The sequence below is a fragment of the Oncorhynchus clarkii genome, chromosome 3 (genome assembly GCF_045791955.1).
Source record: "Oncorhynchus clarkii lewisi isolate Uvic-CL-2024 chromosome 3, UVic_Ocla_1.0, whole genome shotgun sequence".
Taxonomy (NCBI): Eukaryota; Metazoa; Chordata; class Actinopteri; order Salmoniformes; family Salmonidae; genus Oncorhynchus; species Oncorhynchus clarkii.
In genome coordinates, this window is record NC_092149.1 from 51,190,962 (window position 1) to 51,215,376 (window position 24,415).

The window sequence follows — 24,415 nt, forward strand, 5'->3', positions numbered from 1 at the left end:
CGGACGACGCTGGGCCAATTGTGCGCCGCCTTATGGGACTCCCAATCACGGCTGGTTTGTGATACAGCCTGGAATCGAACCAGGGCCTGTGGTGACGCCTTTAACACTGAGATACAGTGTCCTCCTCAACCCTGTGCGATCGGTTCCCTCAGCCCTCAGCTGTGCGACATGTGTCATTGTTTTTCAGGCCAGGAGTGTCCATATACCTGCTCCCCACTAACCATTTGCTTCATTTAAACAACATTGTTCCATGATATTGTTACAGTATTAGTAAACCTGTTCACTTTACCAGTATGTTGCAAACATTTGGTGGCACAGAAAGTGTGGTCAAATAATCTGCGGAGTTGTGTAGGCACTAGCAGTGTTGTATTAGTTAGCTAGTCTTTGACCTAGGTGTATCTAGCGGTCTTATTTTGTATTTGTGCAATGCCTCAACTGATTTCTGAAACTATATTGGATATCTGCTGTAGGTTTGAATCAACCCAAGACGACGAACCCTGAAGATGGGACGAAGTGCATGACAAGGTGGCCCAGAGGAAGCCAGCTGTTCTCAACCCCATACATTGCCCCATTCTTCCAAGAGCTCGCTTCCAGTGAGCTAAGTACACACACACACCCACATACAACACCAGCGTAATATGCACCTTGCCACCCGTCTTTTCATCCACAGAGTAACAGCCCTGGTGCTGTCGCTCTCATTCTAGTCTTTATTTTTCTATGCTTGTCCTAATTAAGGGTGAGAAGAGCTTAACAAATCAGAACTGAGGAGGATTGTCATGGAGCCCTTGGAGGACACCTGATGCTGAGCTGACTTCTACTTCCTGGTTGCTCTCCTGCCCCGGAACCCCCTTACCCCAAATAGAGTTGCCCCTGATCATAGATCTAGGATTGTACCCAATCCATATTTGAACGCTATCTCCCTCTCTCGCTTTGTCTCTCTCTCCACCACACCCCAAACACACAGGCACTCAATGTCGTTTTTAGATTAGTATTGCAATAATGCTCTTATTTGGTTGCATATGTGTTAACTGTTGTTACTTCTATTGACAATTCTGTTGTTACCAATTTGAATAAATGTATTTTATGTAAAAATGTATTGTTATTTTTACATTTAGATTTCAGGGAAAATGTCACTGTAAATTTACAGCATTACCCTGGCACCAGATGTTCCAGCTTAAATGTCACGCCCTGGCCGTAGAGAGGTTTTTATTCTCTATTTTGGGGTCTTGTTTTCTGTTTAGTGTTTGTACCTGACAGAACTGTTCGCTTTCGTTTTCACTTTGTTATTTTGTTTGAGTGTTTTTTGATAATAAAAAAAAATCACTTTCCATGCTGCGCTTTGGTCCACTCCTTTCGACGAACGTTACATTAACACTGTAATTTTGCTTTACAGGAGAAATGCTGTAATATTTTTCACAGTACAATTTTCCTTACTGCAAAACATTACAGCATCCCTGTAAATTTGGTCACTGCAGTTCCTGGTTCAAATCCAGGCGGTATCACAACCGGCCGTGATTGGGAGGCCCATAGGGTGGCGCACAATTTGCCCGGGTTTGGCCATCATTGTAAATAAGAATTTGTTCTTAATTGACTTGCCTAGTTACATAAAGGTTAAATAAATAAATTAATTAAAATTACAGCAGGGATGCTGTAATATGTTTTTTTTTACAGTAAGGAAAATAGCACTGTGAAAAAGCAAAATCTCTGCTATAAAGCAAAATTACACTATTAAACTGGCAACTCTGGTGCCAGTTTAATGCTGTAAATTTACAGGGGAACGTTTTACAGTGTGTTTAGTTCCAAGGGGACATATCACGCAACATCAGCTGATTCAGGAAAGGATTTTCTGAATGACAGTCAAGTGATAAAGTTCTAGCGTGATACCGCACGCGATTGAACGAAAACCAAAGCGCGTGAAATAATGTTGTTCTCGAGGCTTGACAGAACATATTTGTCTATGTTGTTACGGCATCGAAGATATTTAACCTATGTCGTGGACAACATTAAGTCAAGATTCCCTTAAAATTTCGGTCTGTGTACGTTAAAACGGTGCAATTGGGAACATGAAAACGGTTCGTTTTTTCCATTTTTGAATAGAAATGTGGAATGCCAGTCATTTGTCAAGTACACAGTCAACACTTCCTGTTCTTTCAATGTAGGAGTTCACCCTTTTAATTCCATTCTATGATTGTTTTAATTAATTGATTAATAGCTGTCCATATGTGCCACAGTGCCAACATAAGGTGAGAAATCTTTCTGCATAAGATGTAGTGTTTATTGACTTATTAGTGAACTGCTGTCACTGTAAATTGTTAGCTGACTGAAATAGCCTGGCTACCTAGCTAACCATTGGTAATCTTATTCAATGACGCCATAAAGTCAAAACAACAGTATCTATGGTGTCCACCTGTGCCAATCTGTGTGTCCAACAAGCAGGTTAGCATTTTCATGAATCTTGTTCTGGAGGCAGCTCTGCAGAGTGGAAACTAGCTGGCACAGTCACAAAGTGATAGCATCTGATTTTAAACCAAACTTGAACCCTAACCTTAACCACTACTAACCTTAATGTCTAACCCTTAACTAAAATTAAGAGCAAAAAGCACAATTATTTTCATGAATTTTTACAATATAGCCAATTTTGACTTTGCAGCTTATCTAAGGGGAAATTGCTCAGTTCTGCCTCCAGGACAAGAGTCATGACAATAAATGTCAACCTCTGTCCAGCAATGGAGTGAAACATCCAATCAATGCCTCAAGTGTCGTGCTGAAGGTCCACCACAAATGCAAGGGGTTGTGGGGTCCTGTCCAGAAACAACCTCTAGCTAGCCCCTACCCTTAGATACTAGTGGAGATCTGAGAGGATTGGACAGGTGTAAGCAATAACCCCTACATTACATCAATTATATCAGAGGGTAAGATGGAGCTCTCACCATGTCACCACCTGGCTCAAATAGCAGACCAATCAGCCTGTTACCAACACTTAGTAAACTTTTGGAAAAAATGGTATTTGACCAGATACAATGCTATTTTACTGTAAACAAATTGACAACAGATTTTCAGCATGCTTATAGGGAAGGACATTCAACAAGCACTTACACAAAAGACTGATGATTGGCTGAGAGAAATTATAGTAAAAAGATTGTGGGAGCTGTTGTTAGACTTCAGTGCGACTTGACATTATCAATCATATCCTGCTGATGGGAAAACGTTTGTGTTATGGATTTACACCACTTGCTAAATTGTGGATAAAGAGTTACCTGTCTAACAGAACACAGAGGGTCTTCTTTAATGGAAGCCTCTCCAACATAATCCAGGTAGAATCAGGAATTCCCCAGGGCAGCTGTCTAGGCCCCTTACTTTTAAAAATCTTTATGAATGACAAACCACTGGCCTTAAGTAAACTGCCATGACTGTAAACTGTCATGGTCAAAGCATGTTGATATAACAGTAGCTAAAGTGTGGAGAAGTCTGTCCATAATAAAGCGCAGCTCTGCCTTTTAACAACACTATCAACAAGGCAGGTCCTACAGGCTCTAGTTTTGTCACACCTGGACTACTGTTCAGTCGTGTGGTCAGGTGCCACAAAGAGGGACCTCTAAAAATTACAATTGTCTCAGAACAGGGTAGCATGGCTGGCCCTTAAATGTACATGGAGAGCTAACATTAATAATATGCATGTACGTAAATATCTCATGGCTCACAGTGACTTCATCGCTACTTGTTTTTGTAAGAAGTGTTGACATGCTGAATGCACTGAGGTGTCTGTTTAAACTACTAGCACACAGCTCGGACACCCATGCATACCCCACAAGACATGCCACCAAAAGTCTGTTCACAATCCCAAATTCCAAAACAGACTATGGGAGGCACACAGTACTACATAGAGCCATGGCTACAGTACATGGAACTCTTTTCCACATTAGGTAACTGGAGCAAGCAGTAGAATCAGATTTATAAAACAAATAAAAATACACCTTATGGAACAGCAGGGACTGTGAAGAGAGACACACATAGACACAGACATACATACACATAATAAGACACTCACTCTACACACACGTACACATGGGTGTTGTATTGTAAATATGTGCTAGTGGAGTAGTGGCCTGAGGGAACACACTAAATGTGTTGGGTAAAGTGTTATGAAATGTAATGTCATGTAACATTTGAAATTGTATATAACCGCCTTAATGTTGCTGGACCCTAGGAAGAGTAGCAGGGGATCTTTAATAAATACAAATACCACCCATCAATCCCTCTCAGATCCCCACAATTGTCTAGACTCTGGAGGACAGAGGTTGTTTCTGAACAGGACGTGGGTATTATGGTAGACAGTCAGTCAGTCACACTTACACATTATATTATATATTTTAGTCGTTTAGCAGACACTCTTATCCAAAGTGACTTACAGAAGCAATTAAGGCTAAGTGCCTTGCTCAAGGGCACATCGACAGATTTTCACGTAGTCAGGGAAATCGAACCAACAACCTTTCATTACGTCACAGCCTTATTCTAAAATGGATTACATGTTTTTCTCCCCTCATCAATCTACACACAATACCTAATAATGACAAAGCGAAAACAGAAACACCTGATTTACATACGTTTTCAGACCCTTTGCCACAGTATGAGACTCGAAATTGAACTCAGGTGAATCCTGTTTCCATTGATCATCCTTGAGATGTTTCTAAATCTTGATTGGAGTCCACCTGTGGTAAATTCAATTGATTGGACATGGAAAGGCACACACATGTCTATATAATGTCCCACAGTTGACAGTGCATGTCAGAGCAAAAACCAAGCCATGAGGTCGAAGGAATTGTCCGTAGAGCTGCAAGACAAAATTGTGCGAGGCACAGGGCTGGGGAAGGGTACCAAAACATTTCCGCAGAATTGAAGGTCCCCAAGAACACAGTGGCCTAATTCTTAAATGGAAGACGTTTGGAACAACCAATACTCTTCCTAGAGCTGGCTGCCCGGCAAACTGATCAATCAGGGAATATGGACATTGGCCAGGGAGGTGACCAAGAAAATGATGGTCACTCTGACAGAGCTCCAGAGTTCCTCTGTGGAGATGGGATAACCTTCCAGAAGGCCAAACATCTCTGCCACTTTCCACCAATTAGGCCTTTATGGTATAGTGGCCAGACGGAAGTCACTCCTGAGTAAAAGGCACATGACAGCCCGCTTGGAGTTTGCCAAAAGGCACCTAAAGGACTCTCAGACCATGAGAAACAAGATTATCTGGCCTGATGAAACAAAGATTAAACTCTTTGGCCTGAATGCCAAGTGTCACGTCTGGAGGAAACCTGACACCATCCCTACAATGAAGCATGGTGGTAACAGCATCATGCTGTGGGGAAGCTTTTCAGTGGTAGGGACTGGAGACTAATCAGGATCAAGGGACAGATGAGCAAAGAGATCCTTGGGGGAAACCTGCTCCAGAGTGCTCAGGATCTCAGAGTGGAGCGAAGGTTCACCTTCCAACAGGACAATGACCCTAAGCACACAGCCCAGACAACGCAGGAGTGGCTTTTGGACAAGTCTCTGAATGTCCTTGAGTGGCCCAGCCAGAGCCCGAACTTGAACCTGAATCGAAAATCTCTGGAGAGACCTGAAAATAGCTGTGCAGCGACTCTCCTCATCCAACCTGTCAGAGCTTGAGAGAATCTGCAGAGAAGAATGGGAGAAACACCCGAAATATATGTGTGCCAAACTTGTAGCGTCATACCCAAGAAGACTCAAGGCTGTAATCGCTGCCAGAGGTGCTTCAACAAAGTACTGAGTAAAGGGTCTGAATACTTAACATTACTTTTTTTATCCCCAATTTTATGATATCCAATTGGTAGTTGCAGTCTTGTCTCATCGCTGCAACTCCCGTACGGACTCGGGAGAGGCAATGGTCAAGAGCCATGCGTCCTCCGAAACACGACCATGCCAAGCCGCACTGCTTCTTGACCCAGAAGCCAGCCGCACCAATGTGTCGGAGGAAACACCATACAACTGGCGACCGAAGTCAGCGTGCATGCGCCCGACCGGCCACAAGGAGTTTCTAGAGCGCGATGGGACAAGGACATCCCGGCAGCCCAAACCCTCTCCTAACCTGGACGACGCTGGGCCAATTGTGCGCCGCCTCATGGGTCTCCCAGTCACAGCCGGCTGAGACACAGCCTGGGATCAAACCCGGGTCTGTAGTGACGCCTCAAGTACCGCAATGCAGTGCCTTAGACCACTGCGCCACTCGGGAGGCATGTACATGTTTTCTGTTTTTGCTTTGTCATTATGAGATATTGTGTGTAGATAAGGGAACAAAAACAATTGAATACATTTTAGAATAAGACTGTAACGTGGAAAAAGTCAAGGTGTCTGAATACTTTCGGAATGCACTGTATATATAACATTCTATTGGTTGCACACATTTTGTTTAATAATTTAGTTTTGAATCCGTGCATCATTTTGTGTATCAATTCATAAACCATAAACCACGTGCCATGGAATCGGTACATTGAAAATGACTTCTTTACATATTTTAGGTTTCAGGAAGTGTGTAGGTCGCATTCTTTATTGTAGCGCTGTGCAAGTTATTTATTTAGGTCCGCCTGCTTGAGACACACTCAACAATTGCTCTGCTACGTCCATGCCGTGAAGCAGTCGATCTGGATAAAATGTTTTTCTAAGGACCGCTCTTTTGATGTAACGTTGCAGTGAAGTGGATGCCGCCGACCACCAGAGGGAGGCAAATACACGTTTATTCGACAGAGCACGTTTGCATGGCCCTAGGGAGGTCTGAATTGCTTTCTCCTGGCTTATTTAATGGTGTGAAATCAATAAAATAACGAAGGTAAACATATACGATTTCACGGACTGTCAGCTTAAGAGGTTATTAAGGATACTATAGTTATCACGTTTCACAATGGATTTATTAACTACAAAAAAGTAAGAAGTGTTTTTATTTTACTTCTGGTGGCGCTCTCCACACACAAGCTTGTTAGCTAGCTGGTCCAACGTTAAGCCAAATTATTTAATGTCGAGCTAAAATATTTATTTTAGAGGTTTAAAAAGGAGCAGAAAGGAACAATATAAACTGTTACTTTTTTTTGGTTCGAACCAGGTTCAGAACTTTATTTTGCAACAAAAAATGATGGTTCTGTTCAGAACAAAACTCTTGGAAAAAGAATTTCGGTTCCAACCCCTGGTGTCTATGTTTCATGTGACAATTTGAATGACATGTAGATGTTTTCTTGTTTCTAGGTGGTGTTATGGTCTCATTGTGCCTATTTAGACTTTTATTCCTGTAACTACACGTGAAGGCGCAAGACAATCGCATTTAAATGTATGTCAAACCATTTTGACATTTTCACCCTGATGTCACACATTGGCTCCTTTAGTAATAGAAAGACCCATTTACTTTTTCCATATATATCAAGACAATATGCAATGCTCACTGCCAATGCATCTTTGCAAGAGAAAAAGGGCATCATAAAATACTGTACATTTGTTTGATTGATTACCAATGTTGTATAAACTAATTGCAAGAAGGTAAACAGCATTTACATGTAATTATCAATCAGAAGGCCACAAGTCAGAAGTACCCTGTGGGCATTGTAAGTAAAAGACTAACACCATGGTCGTATTCACTAGGCACCAAATGGAACGAAACCGACTGAAACGGGGAGGGACTACCTGGGAGTGACCAATAACAAAAATACTCATTTTCGGTTTCCGTTGCAAAACATTTCAATTGTGTGCTCTAACGAACATGCCCCATTGACTGAAAACAGGATGAGTCTTACCCATGTGACAAAACAATGGCCCACATCTTCAGGTAGCTGCTCATAGTTCACTAGCTCTTTGAGGAAAATGCTGCAATTAAACCGCAAAGAGAGGGTTAACAATGAGAATACAGTGATTATCGTAGAACAAGTATTTCCTCAACCAAAACCACATGAAATAGAACTGATTTGAATTGGTCTCATGCACATAACTGACATAACAAGTTGGAATCTCTTTCAAATTAAGGACGTGTCACAGATGACACCCTGTGCCCTATATAGTCGCACTACCAGAGCCCTGCCTTGGTCAAAGGTCGTGCACTATATAGGGCATAAGGTGCCATTTGGGACGCATCCTCAATTTGAAAGAGATCCCTACCTGTTATGGAAATCATAAATCTCCTGGATGTTGCCAAAGATGATGTGCTCCTTGTTGACGATGCCAGGAGGAATCTCCTCCTCCCCACTTGTCATCTCCCACAGGTACGTCTAGACAGGAGGAGGACACAGGAAACATCACACGCTATCATGTCCTACTACAACCGATCCTCACAAAAACGATGGACTTCTCTTTCTTGGACTCACACCCGCACTTTTTCCTTCCTGACACTGATTCTTCTGATAGCAGATTCTACATGCAATAACTGTTATATGTGTTTGTTTTCTCCTATTATTAAACTTAGTTGCTCTGGATGAAAACATTTTTTTAAACCTTTATTTAACTAGGCAAGTCAGTTAAGAACAAATTCTTATTTACAATGACAGCCTACACCGGCCAAACACGGGTGACGCTAAGCCAATTGTGCACCGCCCTATGGGACTCCCAATCACAGCTGGTTGAGATACAGCCTGGATTCAAACTAGGGTGTCTGTAGTGATGCCTCAAGTGCTGAAATGCAGTGCCTTAGACCGCTGCGCCATTCGGGAGCCCTAAATGTTAATGGATAACTAAAATGTTAATTGTAATTGAAGTACAATGACTGTAGAGTGGTGAAAAACAAAAAAATGTAGAACCTGACTCATTATATCATGAAAACACCCAGGAACCCCCTCTTTAAGCACATACCAAGGCCAAAAGATCCCTGAAATGAAGAGTGTTTAATTGCCAAGCGAAAATGGAAGGGGGAAAGCTTACCTCTAAACATTCATGCAAGTCCCTGACATAGGCCTTCTCAGTCTGAAGGAGTTCAGCCATTATGAACCTGGATAAATACACACATACAATATATCAGCAACCAGCTATGACGTCGTCTGCGTTTCAAACAGCTCCCTGTTCCCGACATAGTGCACTACTTTTCGATCAGCGCCCATAGGGTGCCATTTGGGACGAACCCGTAGTCTCCTCCCGCATCCCCATTCCAAGACTACCAATGACAACATCTAGCCAGGTCACATGAACTGCACCATAAATTGTGTTTTGCTGTTTTGTAAACATATTTAGAGTTGTATATACTGCATATAAGAGAGGGATACAGAAGAGAAAGTGAGCGGAGGACCGAACCACTGCCTCCAAGGCCATATCTGGTCCGGCAGCAACAGGCTACCACTAGACCCCAGCACATCACGGAATGTTAAACATAGGCCTATGCACCTTATCAAAAGCCACACTTGCAACACTTGCTTCCTCCTCTGTAGTGTCTGTAGAGTGTCTGTAGCGTGCACTCACTCTTTCTTCCTGGCTGACTTCCTCTTCTCCTCGTTGACCTCGTGGTTGGGGTCGCGGAGCTTCACCTCCCCAGGATCGGTCAGGCTGGCTGGGATGATGTCCAGCTCCAAGTCCTTATTATCCTACCAGAGACAGAGGGAGAGCTCAGCACACGTCCCAAATGACACCCTATTCCCTGTGTAGTGCACTACTTTATACCAGAGCTCTATGGGCCCTGGTCAAATGTTGTGCACTGCATAGGTGAATAGGGTGCCATTTGGGATGCAGACCTTTCAACATGGTCCATGATGACACAGCACGTACACATGAAATAGACTTTTCGAACAGACTGTGTTTCAATTAGAGGAGGAATTGATGCCTGTGTGTCGAGATGAGGACTTCAAACTGAGATGTGTTAGGTCTTGCCCCTGGTTTTCTTTGCCCCAAGGTGGTAGAGATACTAGCTACTGTACAAAGCTTTGTGGACGTCTTCCATTTATAAGACAGTCCCACTCATGTGTATTTGCAGGACCACTAAGGGAGCTATGACAACAGCAGCAGGTGAAGGACTATACACTCAAGGGAGCACAAATGAGGAATATCATATGTTTGACGAAATTTGTTTCATTCCATACGTCCTTTGAAAACACAGTCGTTAGCAGTCGAAAGACTGAGCCTAATTAGTGACCAGGGATTGGGGTTCGTGTTGATGAATGAGCGTTCACAGCAGGTGGGGTTAGCCCTTAGTCCCATAGGGGCCCTCCAGGGGATCTTACCTCAGAGCTGATGCCCAGTGATTTCTCCAGGCTAGAACGGTACTTCCCCATCCGTAGGGAGAAGTCTCGGTAGCGCTTGTCCACCGTGGTGACCCACTTCTTCAGCTCGGTGACGTGCACATGGCCCTTTTCCACAAAGCTGTCGGCCAGCTGAATGAGGAGCTTCACCTTCTCCTTGGTTTGCTGTAGGAAGCACATAGAGAGATGAGGTGTATAAGTGTGTGTGCACGTGAGTTTGCATAATGTGTGTGTGTATTATTATACGTGTGTGTGTGTGTAAGCATGATCGTGTGTGAGTGTTTCAATCATCTGTAGCATCCACACTCCCCGTCAGTGTCTAGGCGGACGCTTGAGAGAGTGCAAACACGCCTCAGGAGAGATCTCTAACACTTGCTTGCTGCCTGAACCACTGGGCTGTAGACAGGCAGACACAAGGCAGGCTGCAGTGGAAATGTTTGGCTAATATCATACGCAGGTATAGGGTCAGGAGTTAAGTGAGGGAGTCTGAGCAGACTCCGAACAGTAGCTCTAGGGCTGCGTACCAGATGGCACCCTACTCCAAAAGTAGTGCACTACACAGGGAGTAAGGTGCCATTTGGAACGTAGCCTAGATCTGCTTCCCAGCTCCAGATCCACACCTTGGCGGAGACTCTGAATTCCTCGTACTCCTTCAGCAGTTCCTGACTCCTCTCGCCGCTCTCTCCAGGGGAGGTGTGAGTGGAGAGGTAATACTCTCCTGTTTCCTGGATCCAGTCTAAAGCCTGCGGAGACAGACGGGACAGGGGGGAGTGAAGAGAAGTGAAGAGCTCCCTCTTTCCATATTCCTCTCTCCCTCTCTGCATGCCCTCTATCTTTCATCGGTGGCTGTGCTGGCCATCGAAAATAAACAAAAGCCCCACGTATCCCTGGCTGGGTCTAGTCCAGGGCCAGATGCTATGGACATGCAGTATAAACACAGCACTCGGAGTGCTTGGGCTGCGTTCAGGAGAGCTCACCTGTTTTTTGTTGTTGTTTTTCAATTTGTATTTTTAGGGGGTAGATCAGCTTTAGTATTGCAGATAGATTGTAGCTTCCATCAATGTAATTGTCTGCATCACTTCCAATCACCCATATATATTTTTGCAAATATACATATACATAAACTCAGCAAAAAAAAGAAACGTCCCTTTTTCAGGACCCTGTCTTTCAAAGGTGATTCGTAAAAATCCAAATAACTTCACAGATCTTCATTGTAGAGGGTTTAAACACTGTTTCCCATGCTTGTTCAATGAACAATAAACAATTAATGAACATGCACCTGTGGAATGGTGGTTAAGACACTAACAGCTTACAGACGGTAGACAATTAAGGTCACAGATATGAAAACTTAGGACACTAAAAAGGCCTTTCTACTGACTCTGAAAAACACCAAAAGAAAGATGCACGGGGTCCCTGCTCATCTGCATGAACGTGCCTTAGGCATGCTGCAAGGAGGCATGAGGACTGTAGATGAGGCCAGGGCAATAAATTACAATGTCCGTACTGTGAGAAGCCTAAGACAGCGCTACAGGGAGACAGGACGGACAGCTGATCGTCCTCACAGTGGCAGACCACGTGTAACAACACCTGCACAGGATCGGTACATTTGAACATCACACCTGCGGGACAGGTGCAGGATGGCAACAACAACTGCCCGAGTTACACCAGGAACGCACAATCCCTCCATCAGTGCTCAGACTGTCCGCAATAGGCTGAGAGAGGCTGGACTGTGGGCTTGTAGGCCTGTTGTAAGGCAGGTCCTCACCAGACATCACCGGCAACAACGTTGCCTATGGGCCAAACTCCCCGTCGCTGGACCAGACAGGACGGGCAAAAAGAGCTCTTCACTGACGAGGTGATGGTCGAATTTGCGTTTATCGTCAAAGGAATGAGCGTTACACTGAGACCTGTACTCTGGAGCAGGATCGATTTGGAGTTGGAGGGTCCGTCATGGTCTGCGGCGGTGTGTAACAGCATCCTCGGACTGAGCTTGTTGTTATTGCAGGCGATCTCAACGCTGTGTGTTACAGGGAAGACCTCCCTCATATGGTACCCTTCCTGCAGGCTCATCCTGACATGACCCTCCAGCATGACAATGCCACCAGCCATACTGCTTGTTCTGTGCGTGATTTCCTGCAAGACAGGAATGTCAGTGTTCTGCCACGGCCAGCGAAGAGCCCGGATCTCAATCCCATTAAGCAGGTCTGGGACCTGTTGGATCGGCGGGTGAGGGCTAGGGCCATTCCCCCCCAGAAATGTCTGGGAACTTGCAGGTGCCTTGGTGGAAGAGTGGGGTAACATCTCACAGCAAGAACTGGCAAATCTGGTGCAGTCCATGAGGAGGAGATTCACTGCTAAACTTAATGCAGCTGGTGGCCACACCAGATACTGCCTGTTACTTTTGATTTTGACCTCCCCTTTTGTTCAGGGACACATTATTCAATTTCTGTTAGTCACATGTCTGTGGAACTTGTTCAGTTTGTCTCAGTTGTTGAATCTTGTTATGTGCACACAAATATTTACACGTTAAGTTTGCTGAAAATAAACGTAGTTGACAGTGAGAGGTTTCTTTTTGTTGCTGAGTTTGCATACATACACATTTATATAAATACATATCTTTTTAAAATATATTTTCCTTTATTACTTTCTAACCCTACCACCCCTCCTCTAATTTGAGTAAACTGGTGAACAACAATGCTTTGGCTTCTACTTCCTGCTTACTATATACATTTTATGCACAGTCTATTTTACAATAGTTCTATTTGGTTTGTTTTTACTCCTGTCCTTCCTCTACCCTCAACCTCTCCCAACTATTTCTGATGTCCACCCGGTTTGCCATATCTTTCAAACTGTGTTCTTTCACAAACATTCTGAACCTATATACATTTTACGGACACAGTATGTTTTATGTTAGTTTCTTGTTGTTATTAGTCCCAACCTTCAGCACCATTCAACCTCTCCCATCTATCTCTTAGAACCATCCATATTGGATTTCTATTTGCCATATATTTTTCAACTGTGCTGTGATGTTTCACAAAAGTACTTAACCTTTCTATTCTCATTGTTGTACACCTGTAAATTGAAAATATTTTTTTTTTGCTAAAAGTATTATTATAATATTGATCGAGAGACTATGACTTTTCAGATCACCCAGTAGTGCTTTCTGCGGAGTAAGCTTCAGGTAAATATTGCAATTCTTGGACCTGTGACCAAAAACGAGCTACATATGGACAGTACCAAAACAAATGATCTAATGACTCTGTCTCTTCGCAGCAAAATCTGCAGAGCTGGCAAGGTCATATCCCCCATATAAATAATATTCTATTGGTTGCAAGAATAAATGGAAAAATTCTCATTTTTGAATCCGCCGTTGTCTTGTGTATCAGTTCATAAACCATGCGTCATGGAATCTATCTAACTATTTTGCATCCACATTAATTATTTAAAAATCATACAATGTGATTTTCTGGATTTTTGTTTTAGATTCCGTCTCTCACAGTTGAAGTGTACCTATGATAAAAATTACAGACCTCTACATGCTTTGTAAGTAGGAAAACCTGCAAAATCGGGCAGTGTATCAAATACTTGTTCTCCCCACTGTATATCTCACTAGGTCAGGATATTTAAGCCTCCATATATCCACTAGTTCCAATATATCAATGACAGTCATGATTTCCTTAAGAGCATGAGGGTGATAGTGTGTAGTGTGATTTCCTTTATGGTCCATTGAGGTATTTAAAACAGTATTAAAATCTCCCACCATGATAATAGAGTCTTGTAGGGTTGATCATTTATTATATATACTCTCAATGAAGCGTGGATCATCATTATTTGGTCAGTAAAGGTTAATGACCCATATCTGTTTATAGTCCAATAACATATTTAAAATCATCCATCTACCTTACGGATCTGTTTGGACAATTTGCACATTCGGATCAAAATGACTGTTAATTAATATCACTTTTGAGTTTCTTTCCCCATGGGAGAAGTATATTTCACTTTTTCCACACAACTTCATCTAAAATAGTTGAATGAGTTTCCTGTAAACAATAGACATTATATTCCTTCTCTTTGAGCCAGGTAAATATTGTTCTTCTTTTCTTCTTATCTTCTAAGCCATTACAATTATAACTGGCTATACTTATATTCCACCATTTACCACAACGAGATACACGTTTCAAATCTATTTATCATGAATATATGTTTGTAAATTTACCATTAAAAAGTACCATAGGGATTGAGTGTCCATCTAGCTCACCTGTTTGGCGCTGCGTTCGAACACCACGTACTGCTGGCACTGCTCCAGGCGCCGTTTCTTCATGGTCCAAAAGTGCAGAACCCGGTTCTCCCTCTGGAGCAGCTCATTGAGGATGGCTAGAGAGGAGAAGGAGACCAGGGAGCACAGAAAGAAGTTAGCATATCGTCAACACAGTGGTTTCAAACACAACCCAAACTAGTCCATATAGAACATATAGTCCATAAGAAACTAGAAGTTCAACTGAACGTAAAAAGAAATATGTACATTTCATAAAGAAAAAGAGCAATAAAAGAGTTAGTAACAGTAAAGTATAAGGTCTGGTACTCAGTAGTCAATATAAGTGCGTCCCAAATGACACCCTATTATTCCCTATATAGTTCACTACTTTTGACCAGCGCTGGTCAAAAGTAGGCGTGCAGTGAGTCTGGGGAGACGCACTCCACAAATTGAATATAATTATTATTAGCTACTATAATGTGAATAGGGTGCCATTTAGGGTGCCATTTGGGACACAACCCATGATCGTGTAATAGGGCTGTTGTGACTGACCTTTAACCTGCTGCTCGGGTCCTCTGGCGTGGCCTGAAGCACCAGGTATACCCACGTTGTTCCTGTGAATATACTTCAGGAACACCTCAGCATTTCTCCTGGCCAACGTGCATGCCTGGGACACAAGAAGGGACATTGTCGAAACAGGATCATTGCAACGGACGACATATCCACAACTACCATCCAGAATACATTGAAACTGAGGTTAAGATATTGCATGTGTGACATCATAGACACATCACTGTCAACATGGTTATTCGTTTTTAGTTGACAACAAGTAAAGTGGCATTCACAACATGTCTTGCAAGAGGTGGACATGTATTTCAGTTCTGTAAAGGGAAAATCAATATGAATCCTAACGGCTACGTGTTGCAGAATACAGATGTGTCCCACTGAAGAGAATCAGACAGACAGAACAGCCCGAGTTCATGGTCTGTGAATATGCAGCAAATGAATGATCCACAGAACATGGGTTGCGTCCCAAATGGCACCCTATTCCCTATAGTGCAATACTTTTGTCCAGAGCCCTATGGGCCCTTGTAAAAAAGTAGATCAAAAGTCGTGCCCTACTGGTGTTATTCCATGCAGCACTGGTGTCAGTTTTGGGAGAGGTATTTTCATCACCCTGGGTGATTCTTAGGAGCTGGGGGAGTTAGGGTGAAGTTGCCCCTAGCTATTCTTGGGTCAGTTTTGCATTTCTCTTATTTGGGGAAGCTGATCTGTACCGTTAGGAAACTTCATGCTCCTCCCTGCTTTCGCCTAGGTATACATCTAGGATCAGAATCCCCTCCCCCAAGCATATCCTTAACCATTAGGTTAAGGGGGAAATGCATAACTGACCCAAGATTAGCGTCCAGGGGCAACTTCACCCTCCCTAGGAAGGAACAAACTATTGACGATGTCAGAAATGCTTCAAAAGGGTGATGAAAATATAAATCGGCATTATTCTGGTTGGAGGCAGAGGATGAAAATCTGTCTACGAAAATAATTTCTGTATGGAGGTCAACGAGAGAGTGGCGAATTTGGTCAACAAAAGATTTAACAGTTAATTTGCTACGAGAGGCTTATTTGATCGAACATAATGTTCTTAATAGTTAGTTTGTCACGAATGCACTGATATAAGTGGATGCACGTGGCATTTCATCAACTTAAAAATGTAAAAAATAAAATATATAGAGTTGTGCCTGTTGTTCACAAGTATATCTGCCCTCTCATTGGCAAGAATTGTCCATTCCAATCTCACCTCATGTATTTCCATTGTTAGAGCGGTCATTCAACTATCTTGTCAATATAATAAAAAATCTTTGTTGGAGGTAAATACAAACACAGCAATGACGATCTTGTTTGTCTAAATCTGCTTCTCATTCTGTACATGTGGTATTCTGAAAATTAAAGGATCGAGTAGAGCAGAGAGATGCAGAAGACGGAAGAAGAAGACAAAAAAGGAGAAGGGAAAGGAATGAAATGTTAGCAACACTAGCTAGTTACTTTTGAAAGAGCTGTTTTAAAAGCCTTTTTAGCTAGCTGGCCCGCCATTAGCTAGCTAATGTTAGCTAGCTCGCTAATGTTAGAAAGCTAGCTAATGTATTAGCTTGCTAATATTGCTCTCGCTATTTATTCTGTAACATTAGCTAGTTTCAAGTGTACATTGTATTACTGTCGTCCTTACATAGTTAGTGATACCACTGAATTGTCCCTGGAAGTTTTCCATTTTGATTCTAGCTAGCAAGCTGGGTCATTATGCTGTTATGCATTTGCCGCGTTTGGGCAAAAGGAACAAAGAGGGGTGGCGACGATTCTTGATCTTGAGTCAATGACCCAGCTAGTGTGGCTACTAGCTAGTTAGCTTCATCTGTTTGTTTGCTAAGTTTGTAGCTAAATGGGATTGCTAGCTAGCTACGTATTTATCTGTACTGTAAACTAGCTAATTGTCTGTGTTGGTTTATTATTTCAATATTATTATTATTATTTCAACACGATGTACCGCCACAGACAAAGGAGGCACAATGAATAGGGAACCATTTGAGACACAACCATGTTGCTATGCTGTACCTTGAGGAAGGCTTCCTTCTGCTCCAGGTGTTTGCTGATGAGGGGGATGACATGGTCCGTCTCGGCCATGGCTCCCAGCTTGTCATGGCCACCACACCAGTCCTCATCTCTCCTGTACTCTTGCTCCAGACTCTCCAGCACACTGCACACCTGAGGAGGGCACAGGGGTCTCAGTTAGTCTTCATGCTAGGTTGGACACAATTTCGAGGTGCCATCACGGAACAGGACATTCTACCAATATGCAGCCTTTTCTATAGGGACAGGATGACAACATGGAGGCCATCCAGGCCACCACCACCATTTGTCTCAATGGATGGGAAATGCTCGAGGTGGTTCTTGAGTGATTCCGACACACCTAAAAACAATTCAGGGAGCGCTATGTGGGGGTGGTGTGGACACACCTGCTCAGAGGTCTTGTAGAAGGCCACAGAAGCGTTGACCAGCTTGAGTCGATCCTCCATCTTGAGCATGAGCTGTTGCCAGTGCATTGCCACCTTCTCGGCGCAGGCCCGTATGCCGTCCGGGTCAAAATGGCCCGCCTGGAGCATGACCTCAGCCTTCTGCTGCACTTGCAGGGCACTCTGGTGCGTCTTCTGGAGGGAATTGGCATGGAAAAGGGACTGGGAGGGGGACATAGAGAGAAAAGGAGAGAGAGGGGTTGTTTAGGTTCAGGGTAAGTGACATGACAATGTTACATGATCATGTGTTAATTTTAACAGTGTAAATATGATTTTTTTACAAACTGAACATGTGCCAAGACTTTATATATTCTTTTGCGGAAATGGGTTTTCTACAATGTTGTTTTTTGGGGCTGAACCATAGGTGAGGCATGGTAATGTTAAACCTTTTTTTTCTAAAGACTTGATATATGCCAGTCCAGTCTAGTCTGGTGCTTGCAAGGCATTCTGGGAGCACGCGTATTCTTTGGACGTCATTGCCTATGTGATTAAAACCTTCCAATAAATTATGATTTAATCTTGATGTTTGGTTTTATTAAAAGAACGATGCAAAAATATGAGAGGCTTGAAGATAAGTGACATTTCATTAGCTACTTGTCCGGAGCTGTCGAAAGATACTGTCACACTAAGAATAAATGCAATTATCTTTCCATATGGCCTCTCCATGTCTAGGTCCCAAATTGCACCCTATCCCCTATGAAGTGCACTACTTTTGACCATGACCCTGGTCAATAGTAGTGCACGATATAGGGAAGAGGGTGCCATTTGTGATGTAACTTCATCTGCACTTCTCTCATTTTTCCTCATCTCACATATACTGTGTACAAAATATTAGGAACACCTTCCTAATATTGAGTTGCATCCCCTTTAGCCCTCAGAACTGCCTCAATTCCTCGAGGTATGGACTCTACAAGGTGTCGAAAGCGTTCCACTGGGATGCTGGCCCATGTTGACTCCAATGCATTCCACAGTTGTGTCAAGTTGGCTGGGTGTCCTTTGGGTGATGGACCATTCTTGATACACACAGGAAACTGTTGAGCGTGAAAAAAACAGCAGTGTTGCAGTTCTTGACACACTCAAATCGGTGCGCCTGGCACCTACTACCATACTCCATTCCAAGGCCCTTAAATAGTTTGTCTTACCCATATACCCTCTGAATGGCACATATACACAATCCATGACTCAATTGTCTCAAGGCTTAAAAATCATTCTTTAACCGGTCTCCTCCCCTTCAGCTACACTGATTAAAGTGGATTTAGCAGGTGACATCAATAAGGAATCATAGATTTCACCTGGTCAGTCTATGTCATGGAAAGAGCAGGTGTTCCTAATGTTTTGTACACTCAGTGTATGTTGTCCTCTAGAAAGAGTATATTCAGTTGTAGCAGTGTCAAATGGCTTTTTTTTTGTTTTTTGCTTAGCTAGGTTGCACTACATCACAAAGGAAAAAATCAATCAGAATTGAACAGAAATGCATTTTTACAAGTCTATTCAATCTTACAGAATTACACCCATAGAGGCAAACGACCATGTTGTGCTTATCCTGCCAGCACCAGGCCTGATTTACAACTATAAATCCACCAGAGAAAGCTAATACAGGAGAAAAGGAAATAAAGCCGTCAAGAGTAATTCAACATTTCTGCACTTACACAAGAATGAGCACAGTGTTTAACTTTAAGTTACTACTTAATCAAAAACATTACAACTTATGTGCTATCATACACCCAAAAATGAGGAATTGTTTCCAAAGGGAATACGAGCAATTGAGTTTGTCCTTTGAATGAAAATTCCATTGAAAATATCTGCAGAAAAGGAACGAGAAGAAAATGTACCGTTACATTACAAACAAGGAATTTCATTACCTAACTCTAGAAGCCTTCCTAAACTATAACGTAAAGCAGGTCCGCATCCCAAACGGCTCTCTATTCCCTTTATAGTGCACTACTTTTGACCAGGGCTCATAGGGCTCTGGTCAAAAGTAGTGGACTTTATAGGGAATAGGGTGCCATTTGGGATGCATCCCAGGTTTCTGGTCCACAGCTAATGGAGGGCCAGGGAAATGCTGACTCCACATGAAAGCATAGGACCAAGAGCCATAAACCTTTCATAAAGCATCAATCTTATAGGAGTATATATCACATAACAGTCACTGGTTCATCTAGAACGCTCTGTCAATGTAGTTACTTTTACAACATCCATTTTGCATCTAATATGATATAATCAGGTAAATCCAGACTTAATAAGTCCCTTAAAGGGTCATCTATGATTGCTACTTCTATTTGTTTTACTTTCAGAATTATTGATACGATCAGGTCCAAAATGATTTCCTTGATAAAGATGAGCAAAAAAGACGGTATAATAGTGTATTATGTATATTAATACAAATACTGGCTATATGTCACGACTTCCGCCGAAGTCGGTCCCTCTCCTTGTTCGGGCGGTGTTCGGCGGTCGACGTCACCGACCTTCTTGCCATCACTGATCCATTTTTCATTTTCCATTGGTTTTGTCTTGGCTTCCTTCACACCTGGTTTCAATCCCATTAATTACATGTTGTGTATTTAACCCTCTGTTTCCCCTCATGTCCTTGTCGGAGATTGTTTTATTGTATGTTATGTGCAAGTCATGTGTCGGTGTGCGATGGGTTTTGTACCCACTTATATAATTTTTTTGTATATTTTGTTTTGTTTTTTGGAGTTTTATGAGAACTTATTAAACGACTCTGTTTATACCAAGTTTGTTTTCCTGCGCCTGACTTCCCTGCCACCGACACGCACCCATTACACTATATTTTATGCTCACAAATACAGAAAATTATATTATTTTAAACTAATACAATTCCTCAGAGAAAAATATTTTGTTTAATAAGTATATATATATATATATATATATTTCCTCTCAAAGAGATATGGGTGAAAATGATTGGCATCCCTCTTTTCAATACCTTTCAATACCTCACCTTGCGTGGATGTCGGCACTGAGCCTTTTTGCTAAATGTTTTATGAGATTGGAGAACACGTTGGGAGGGATCTTAGACCATTCCTCCAAACAGAATCCTTCCAGATCCTTGATATCCTTTGTCTGCTCTTATGGACTGACATCTTCAATTCAAACCACGTTTTCAATGGTGTTCATGTCCAGAGACTGAGATGGCCATTGCAAAATGTCAATTTTGAGGTCAATTATCCATTTCTTTGTGAATGTTGATGTGTGCTCCGGGTTACTGTATTGCTGGAAAATCCACTTGCGGCCAAGATTCAGCCTCCCAGCAGAGGCAACCAGGTTTTTGGCTAAAATGTCCTGGAACTGGGTAAAGTTCATGATGCCGTTGACCTTAACAAGGGCCCCAGGACCAGTGGAAGCCAAATAGCCCCATAAAACATAAAAAATCCATCACCATATTTTACAGTAGGTATGAGATTATTGTCTGCTGATGCATTCTCAGAATAGGCTCCAATACCCACCATTGGAGTGCGTGGCCAAAAAGCATCTGACCAAAGCACCAGGCATTTGTTTACATTTTGTTGGATGACGTGAGAATTGAGCTCTTTGGCCATGCACACCAGCGGTGGGTTTGGCGTCGAAATAAGGAACGCATAAGCAGAAAAGAACCCCATACCTACTGTACAATCTGGTGGTGGATGATCAAGGATGTACGGCGAGACGGTCTAAGATCCCTCCCAACGTGTTCTTCAATCTCATAAAACATTTGAGAAAAAAAGGCTCAGTGCCGTTACCCTCGAAAGGTAAGGTATTGAAAGGGATGGAAAAAAGGAATGCCAATCATTTTGAGAGGGGGAAAAAAAGTATCACTAGTTAAACAGAAGCTCTTTCTCTGAGCAATTGTATTCGTATAAAATAATATCCCTTTTTATTTTACCTTTAGGCAAGTCAGTTAATAACAAGTTCTTATTTTCAATGACAGCCTAGGAACAGTGGGTTAACTGCCTGTTCAGGGGCAGAACAACAGATTTGTACCTTGTCAGCTCGGGGATTTGAACTTGCAACCTTTCGGTTACTAGTCCAACACTCTAACCACTAGGCTACCCTGCCGCCCAATACAGTTCATTCTTTGTATTATTTTTCTGATGATCTATTTCATGCTAAAGGTGCAGGTCATTGATTATAGAAGATTATGTAAATAATAAAGGCCTCATCGTGAGTTTGGTTCAACTGTCGTGCCCCATCAGTACCCAAAATATAAGCTTGTTTTACCTCATCCCTCAGCTGTTTAACAAAAAAAGTGGCGGGGTATCGCTGTGTTGTCGTTTGAATCCCAGATTGCCCCTTTCTCTCTATAGGTCCCAATAGAAACCTGATGTATGGAGAGGGTGAAAATGATTGTGTGTGTGATAGGCCACTGTGTTGGCTTTCTAGGGTAAATATGTTTGTTTCCCCCAAAGAGAGGAAGGGATGGTGATTACATTAAGAAAACTCCCTCTACACCCTGCACAGTGATTTCATTAAAGTTCGCTAATAGGTTCTTAAAGGGCTTATTTTCATTCCCCCCAAATCGATTCCAGAGCTGTGCTGGACAGGATTCAGCACACATGCACACGCACGCACGCACGCACCCACACAAACACATATACACACACAAATATACACACGCAAACACACACACAGTCTTGGGTGGTGGTCCTTGGGCTGGAACAGGCCTCCGGATCCAGGCTTCACTACTCGGGAGTCAGAGCCACAGCAGAGCCAGACTGTGTGCCAGGTCACCAGCGTGCTGTGTGTGTGTGTCGGTGCTGAAACAGGACTTTACCAAGCAGCCCCATCCTGTGTGTGAGCGCTGCCGTCATGCTCAGAGCAGCAGCTATTTAAAGAGATGAAGGAAAACAACCAGTGCACTGTTTCCCCAAGATAGTGTGTGTGTGTGTGTGTGTGTGTGTGTGTGTGTGTACCCCTGAGCCTGTGTAACGTTGACCGACAATGTTTGCACGGGTGTGTGCATCTGCGTGTGTGTGTCTTAACGGTATACGGAGTTCACACCAAATATGCCGTTGCGTTTAGCTGTGTTTACATTTCGTGCATGCTTGTGTGTGTGTGTGTGTAGTTTAATGACAGCGCACGTTGCAGTGATTAGCCTGGTCAGTCAGCCTGGTTTTGGGGAGGGGGGAGCAGTTACCTCGATGGCCAGCTGGAACTGCTCATGCTCCCTCTGGAGTTGCTCTGCCTCTGACAGCGAGCTGGCATTCACCATGCTGGCGTTCAGCATGGACTCCCCGTTCCGGATCCAGCCCAGGACCTGCAGGGCGGACACACAGAGAGGAGAGGAGTTTAGAGTTTACATTGGTACAGTACAGTTAGATCTAGGCCAGAGGAGGCAGGCTGGTGAGGGAGGATGTCTCATAATAATGGCTAAAATAGAATGGTACCAAACCTATGAAAACCATGTGTTTCATGTGTCGGATACCATTCCATTGATTCCGTTCCAGCCATAACTATGAGCCTGACCTTTAAAATGCCACCAGACACCACTGGTCTGGGCAACCATCAGCTCACGGGAAGCTATGGTCAAATGTGGCTAGAAGAACTGGTTGGTGTAACATAACACAATACAGTATTCAATAATGTCACTTTTTTAGGACTAAGAAACATGCTCAGTCATGGTTCGCCTCAAACGGCAGTTGAAAACGTCAGAGGGACAGACTGAGTCAGACCTAGAAATACCAAAAGTCAGGCTTATGTAATGCATATCTAATGCGATCCCAAAATAAAGCATGAGATCAAACTAGAGGCACACAGAGCTTTGGTATAGTTAGTTGCGCTTCATAAAAGCACAGCTTGGTGGCATAGTTCAACATAAACAAGGGGATAAACTAGGATTAGCAGTACTATAATCTTCACGGGCATATTAACGATTAGATATTACACGTGTTCCCTTCTGTTCATTTAGGAATCCCATGAGGGATTAGAAACATATGGATCATTTTTTTTCTCTAGCTTCCTGAAACTCAGAGACCGGCTATGCAGAGGATTTGGCTCGTCAGTACCACTCTCTTTCTTTCTCCCTTTCTTTCTTTCTTTCTCCCTTTCTTTCTTTCTTCCTTCCTTCCTTCCTTCCTTCCTTCCTTCCTTCCTTCCTTCCTTCCTTCCTTCCTTCCTTCCTTCCTTCCTTCCTTCCTTCCTTCCTTCCTTCCTTCCTTCCTTCCTTCCTTCCTTCCCCTCCATTCCCTCCCTCCCTTCTGCCTCATCCTCTTTCTCTCTCTCTCTCTTTCTCACTCTCTCTGTCTCTCCCTCTCTCAGCCCTTCCCTTTGCTACACCTTTTCCCCCTCCCCTCCCTCCATTACCAACCACACTACCTGGACTGGGCACCATCCCAGAAGCCTCCTTCATAGCTACTCTCCAGCAATCAGCCCTATTACCATTAGAGTGCGTCATGCAAAGTGGAGCCTCTTCACTCCCAGGTCCCCGGTGAGAGCAGTTTGGCCCTCAATTACAACCGTCCAAATGAGATTAGTGCAGAAGGAAGCTGGCGCGAGATGAGGAAAGAAACTGCGGACTGTGTGAGGGAAGCCAGCAACCATCTGTGGTAGGGTTATTGCGGCTGCATGGCTATAGATTTTTCACCACTGGCTAGCTAGCGCTACTGCAAATGGTGATGGGATTTGCAGTACGCCATAACATGAGTAATTCATCTAGTAAGTAAAAAAGTAACGAGCCGCAATGACTCATAGGAGCCTGTCTCCTGTTGCGTAAGGCAGCTTGACGTACAAGTACACCCCCTGAACAGAACACTAGTCTATGACAGAGCCTTACCTCCAATCTATCTCCTTAACACCGAGTGTCAAGTAGAGACGGATTGGTTCCCATTCCTACAGTCTTCGCTACGATTCGGCCGGGGATCGAACTCCCTCAACCTTGCAATCTCAGGGCGGAC

General features: G+C 43.1%; 1 protein-coding gene across 1 annotated transcript in view; it reads right to left on the reverse strand.

Moving 5' to 3' along the window:
* The window catches only part of LOC139396936 (kalirin-like), a 162,478-nt gene that overhangs the window by 65,490 nt on the left and 72,573 nt on the right, over positions 1–24,415 (reverse strand). The window contains exons 15-25 of the mRNA XM_071143876.1: positions 22,660–22,779; positions 17,472–17,690; positions 17,071–17,220; positions 15,019–15,133; positions 14,470–14,585; positions 10,832–10,954; positions 10,194–10,376; positions 9,439–9,560; positions 8,908–8,974; positions 8,152–8,261; positions 7,794–7,863 (exon numbers count right to left, since the gene is read on the reverse strand). Coding sequence (XP_070999977.1) covers positions 7,794–7,863; positions 8,152–8,261; positions 8,908–8,974; positions 9,439–9,560; positions 10,194–10,376; positions 10,832–10,954; positions 14,470–14,585; positions 15,019–15,133; positions 17,071–17,220; positions 17,472–17,690; positions 22,660–22,779 — 1,395 coding nt within the window. The remainder of the gene's footprint in view (positions 1–7,793; positions 7,864–8,151; positions 8,262–8,907; positions 8,975–9,438; positions 9,561–10,193; positions 10,377–10,831; positions 10,955–14,469; positions 14,586–15,018; positions 15,134–17,070; positions 17,221–17,471; positions 17,691–22,659; positions 22,780–24,415) is intronic.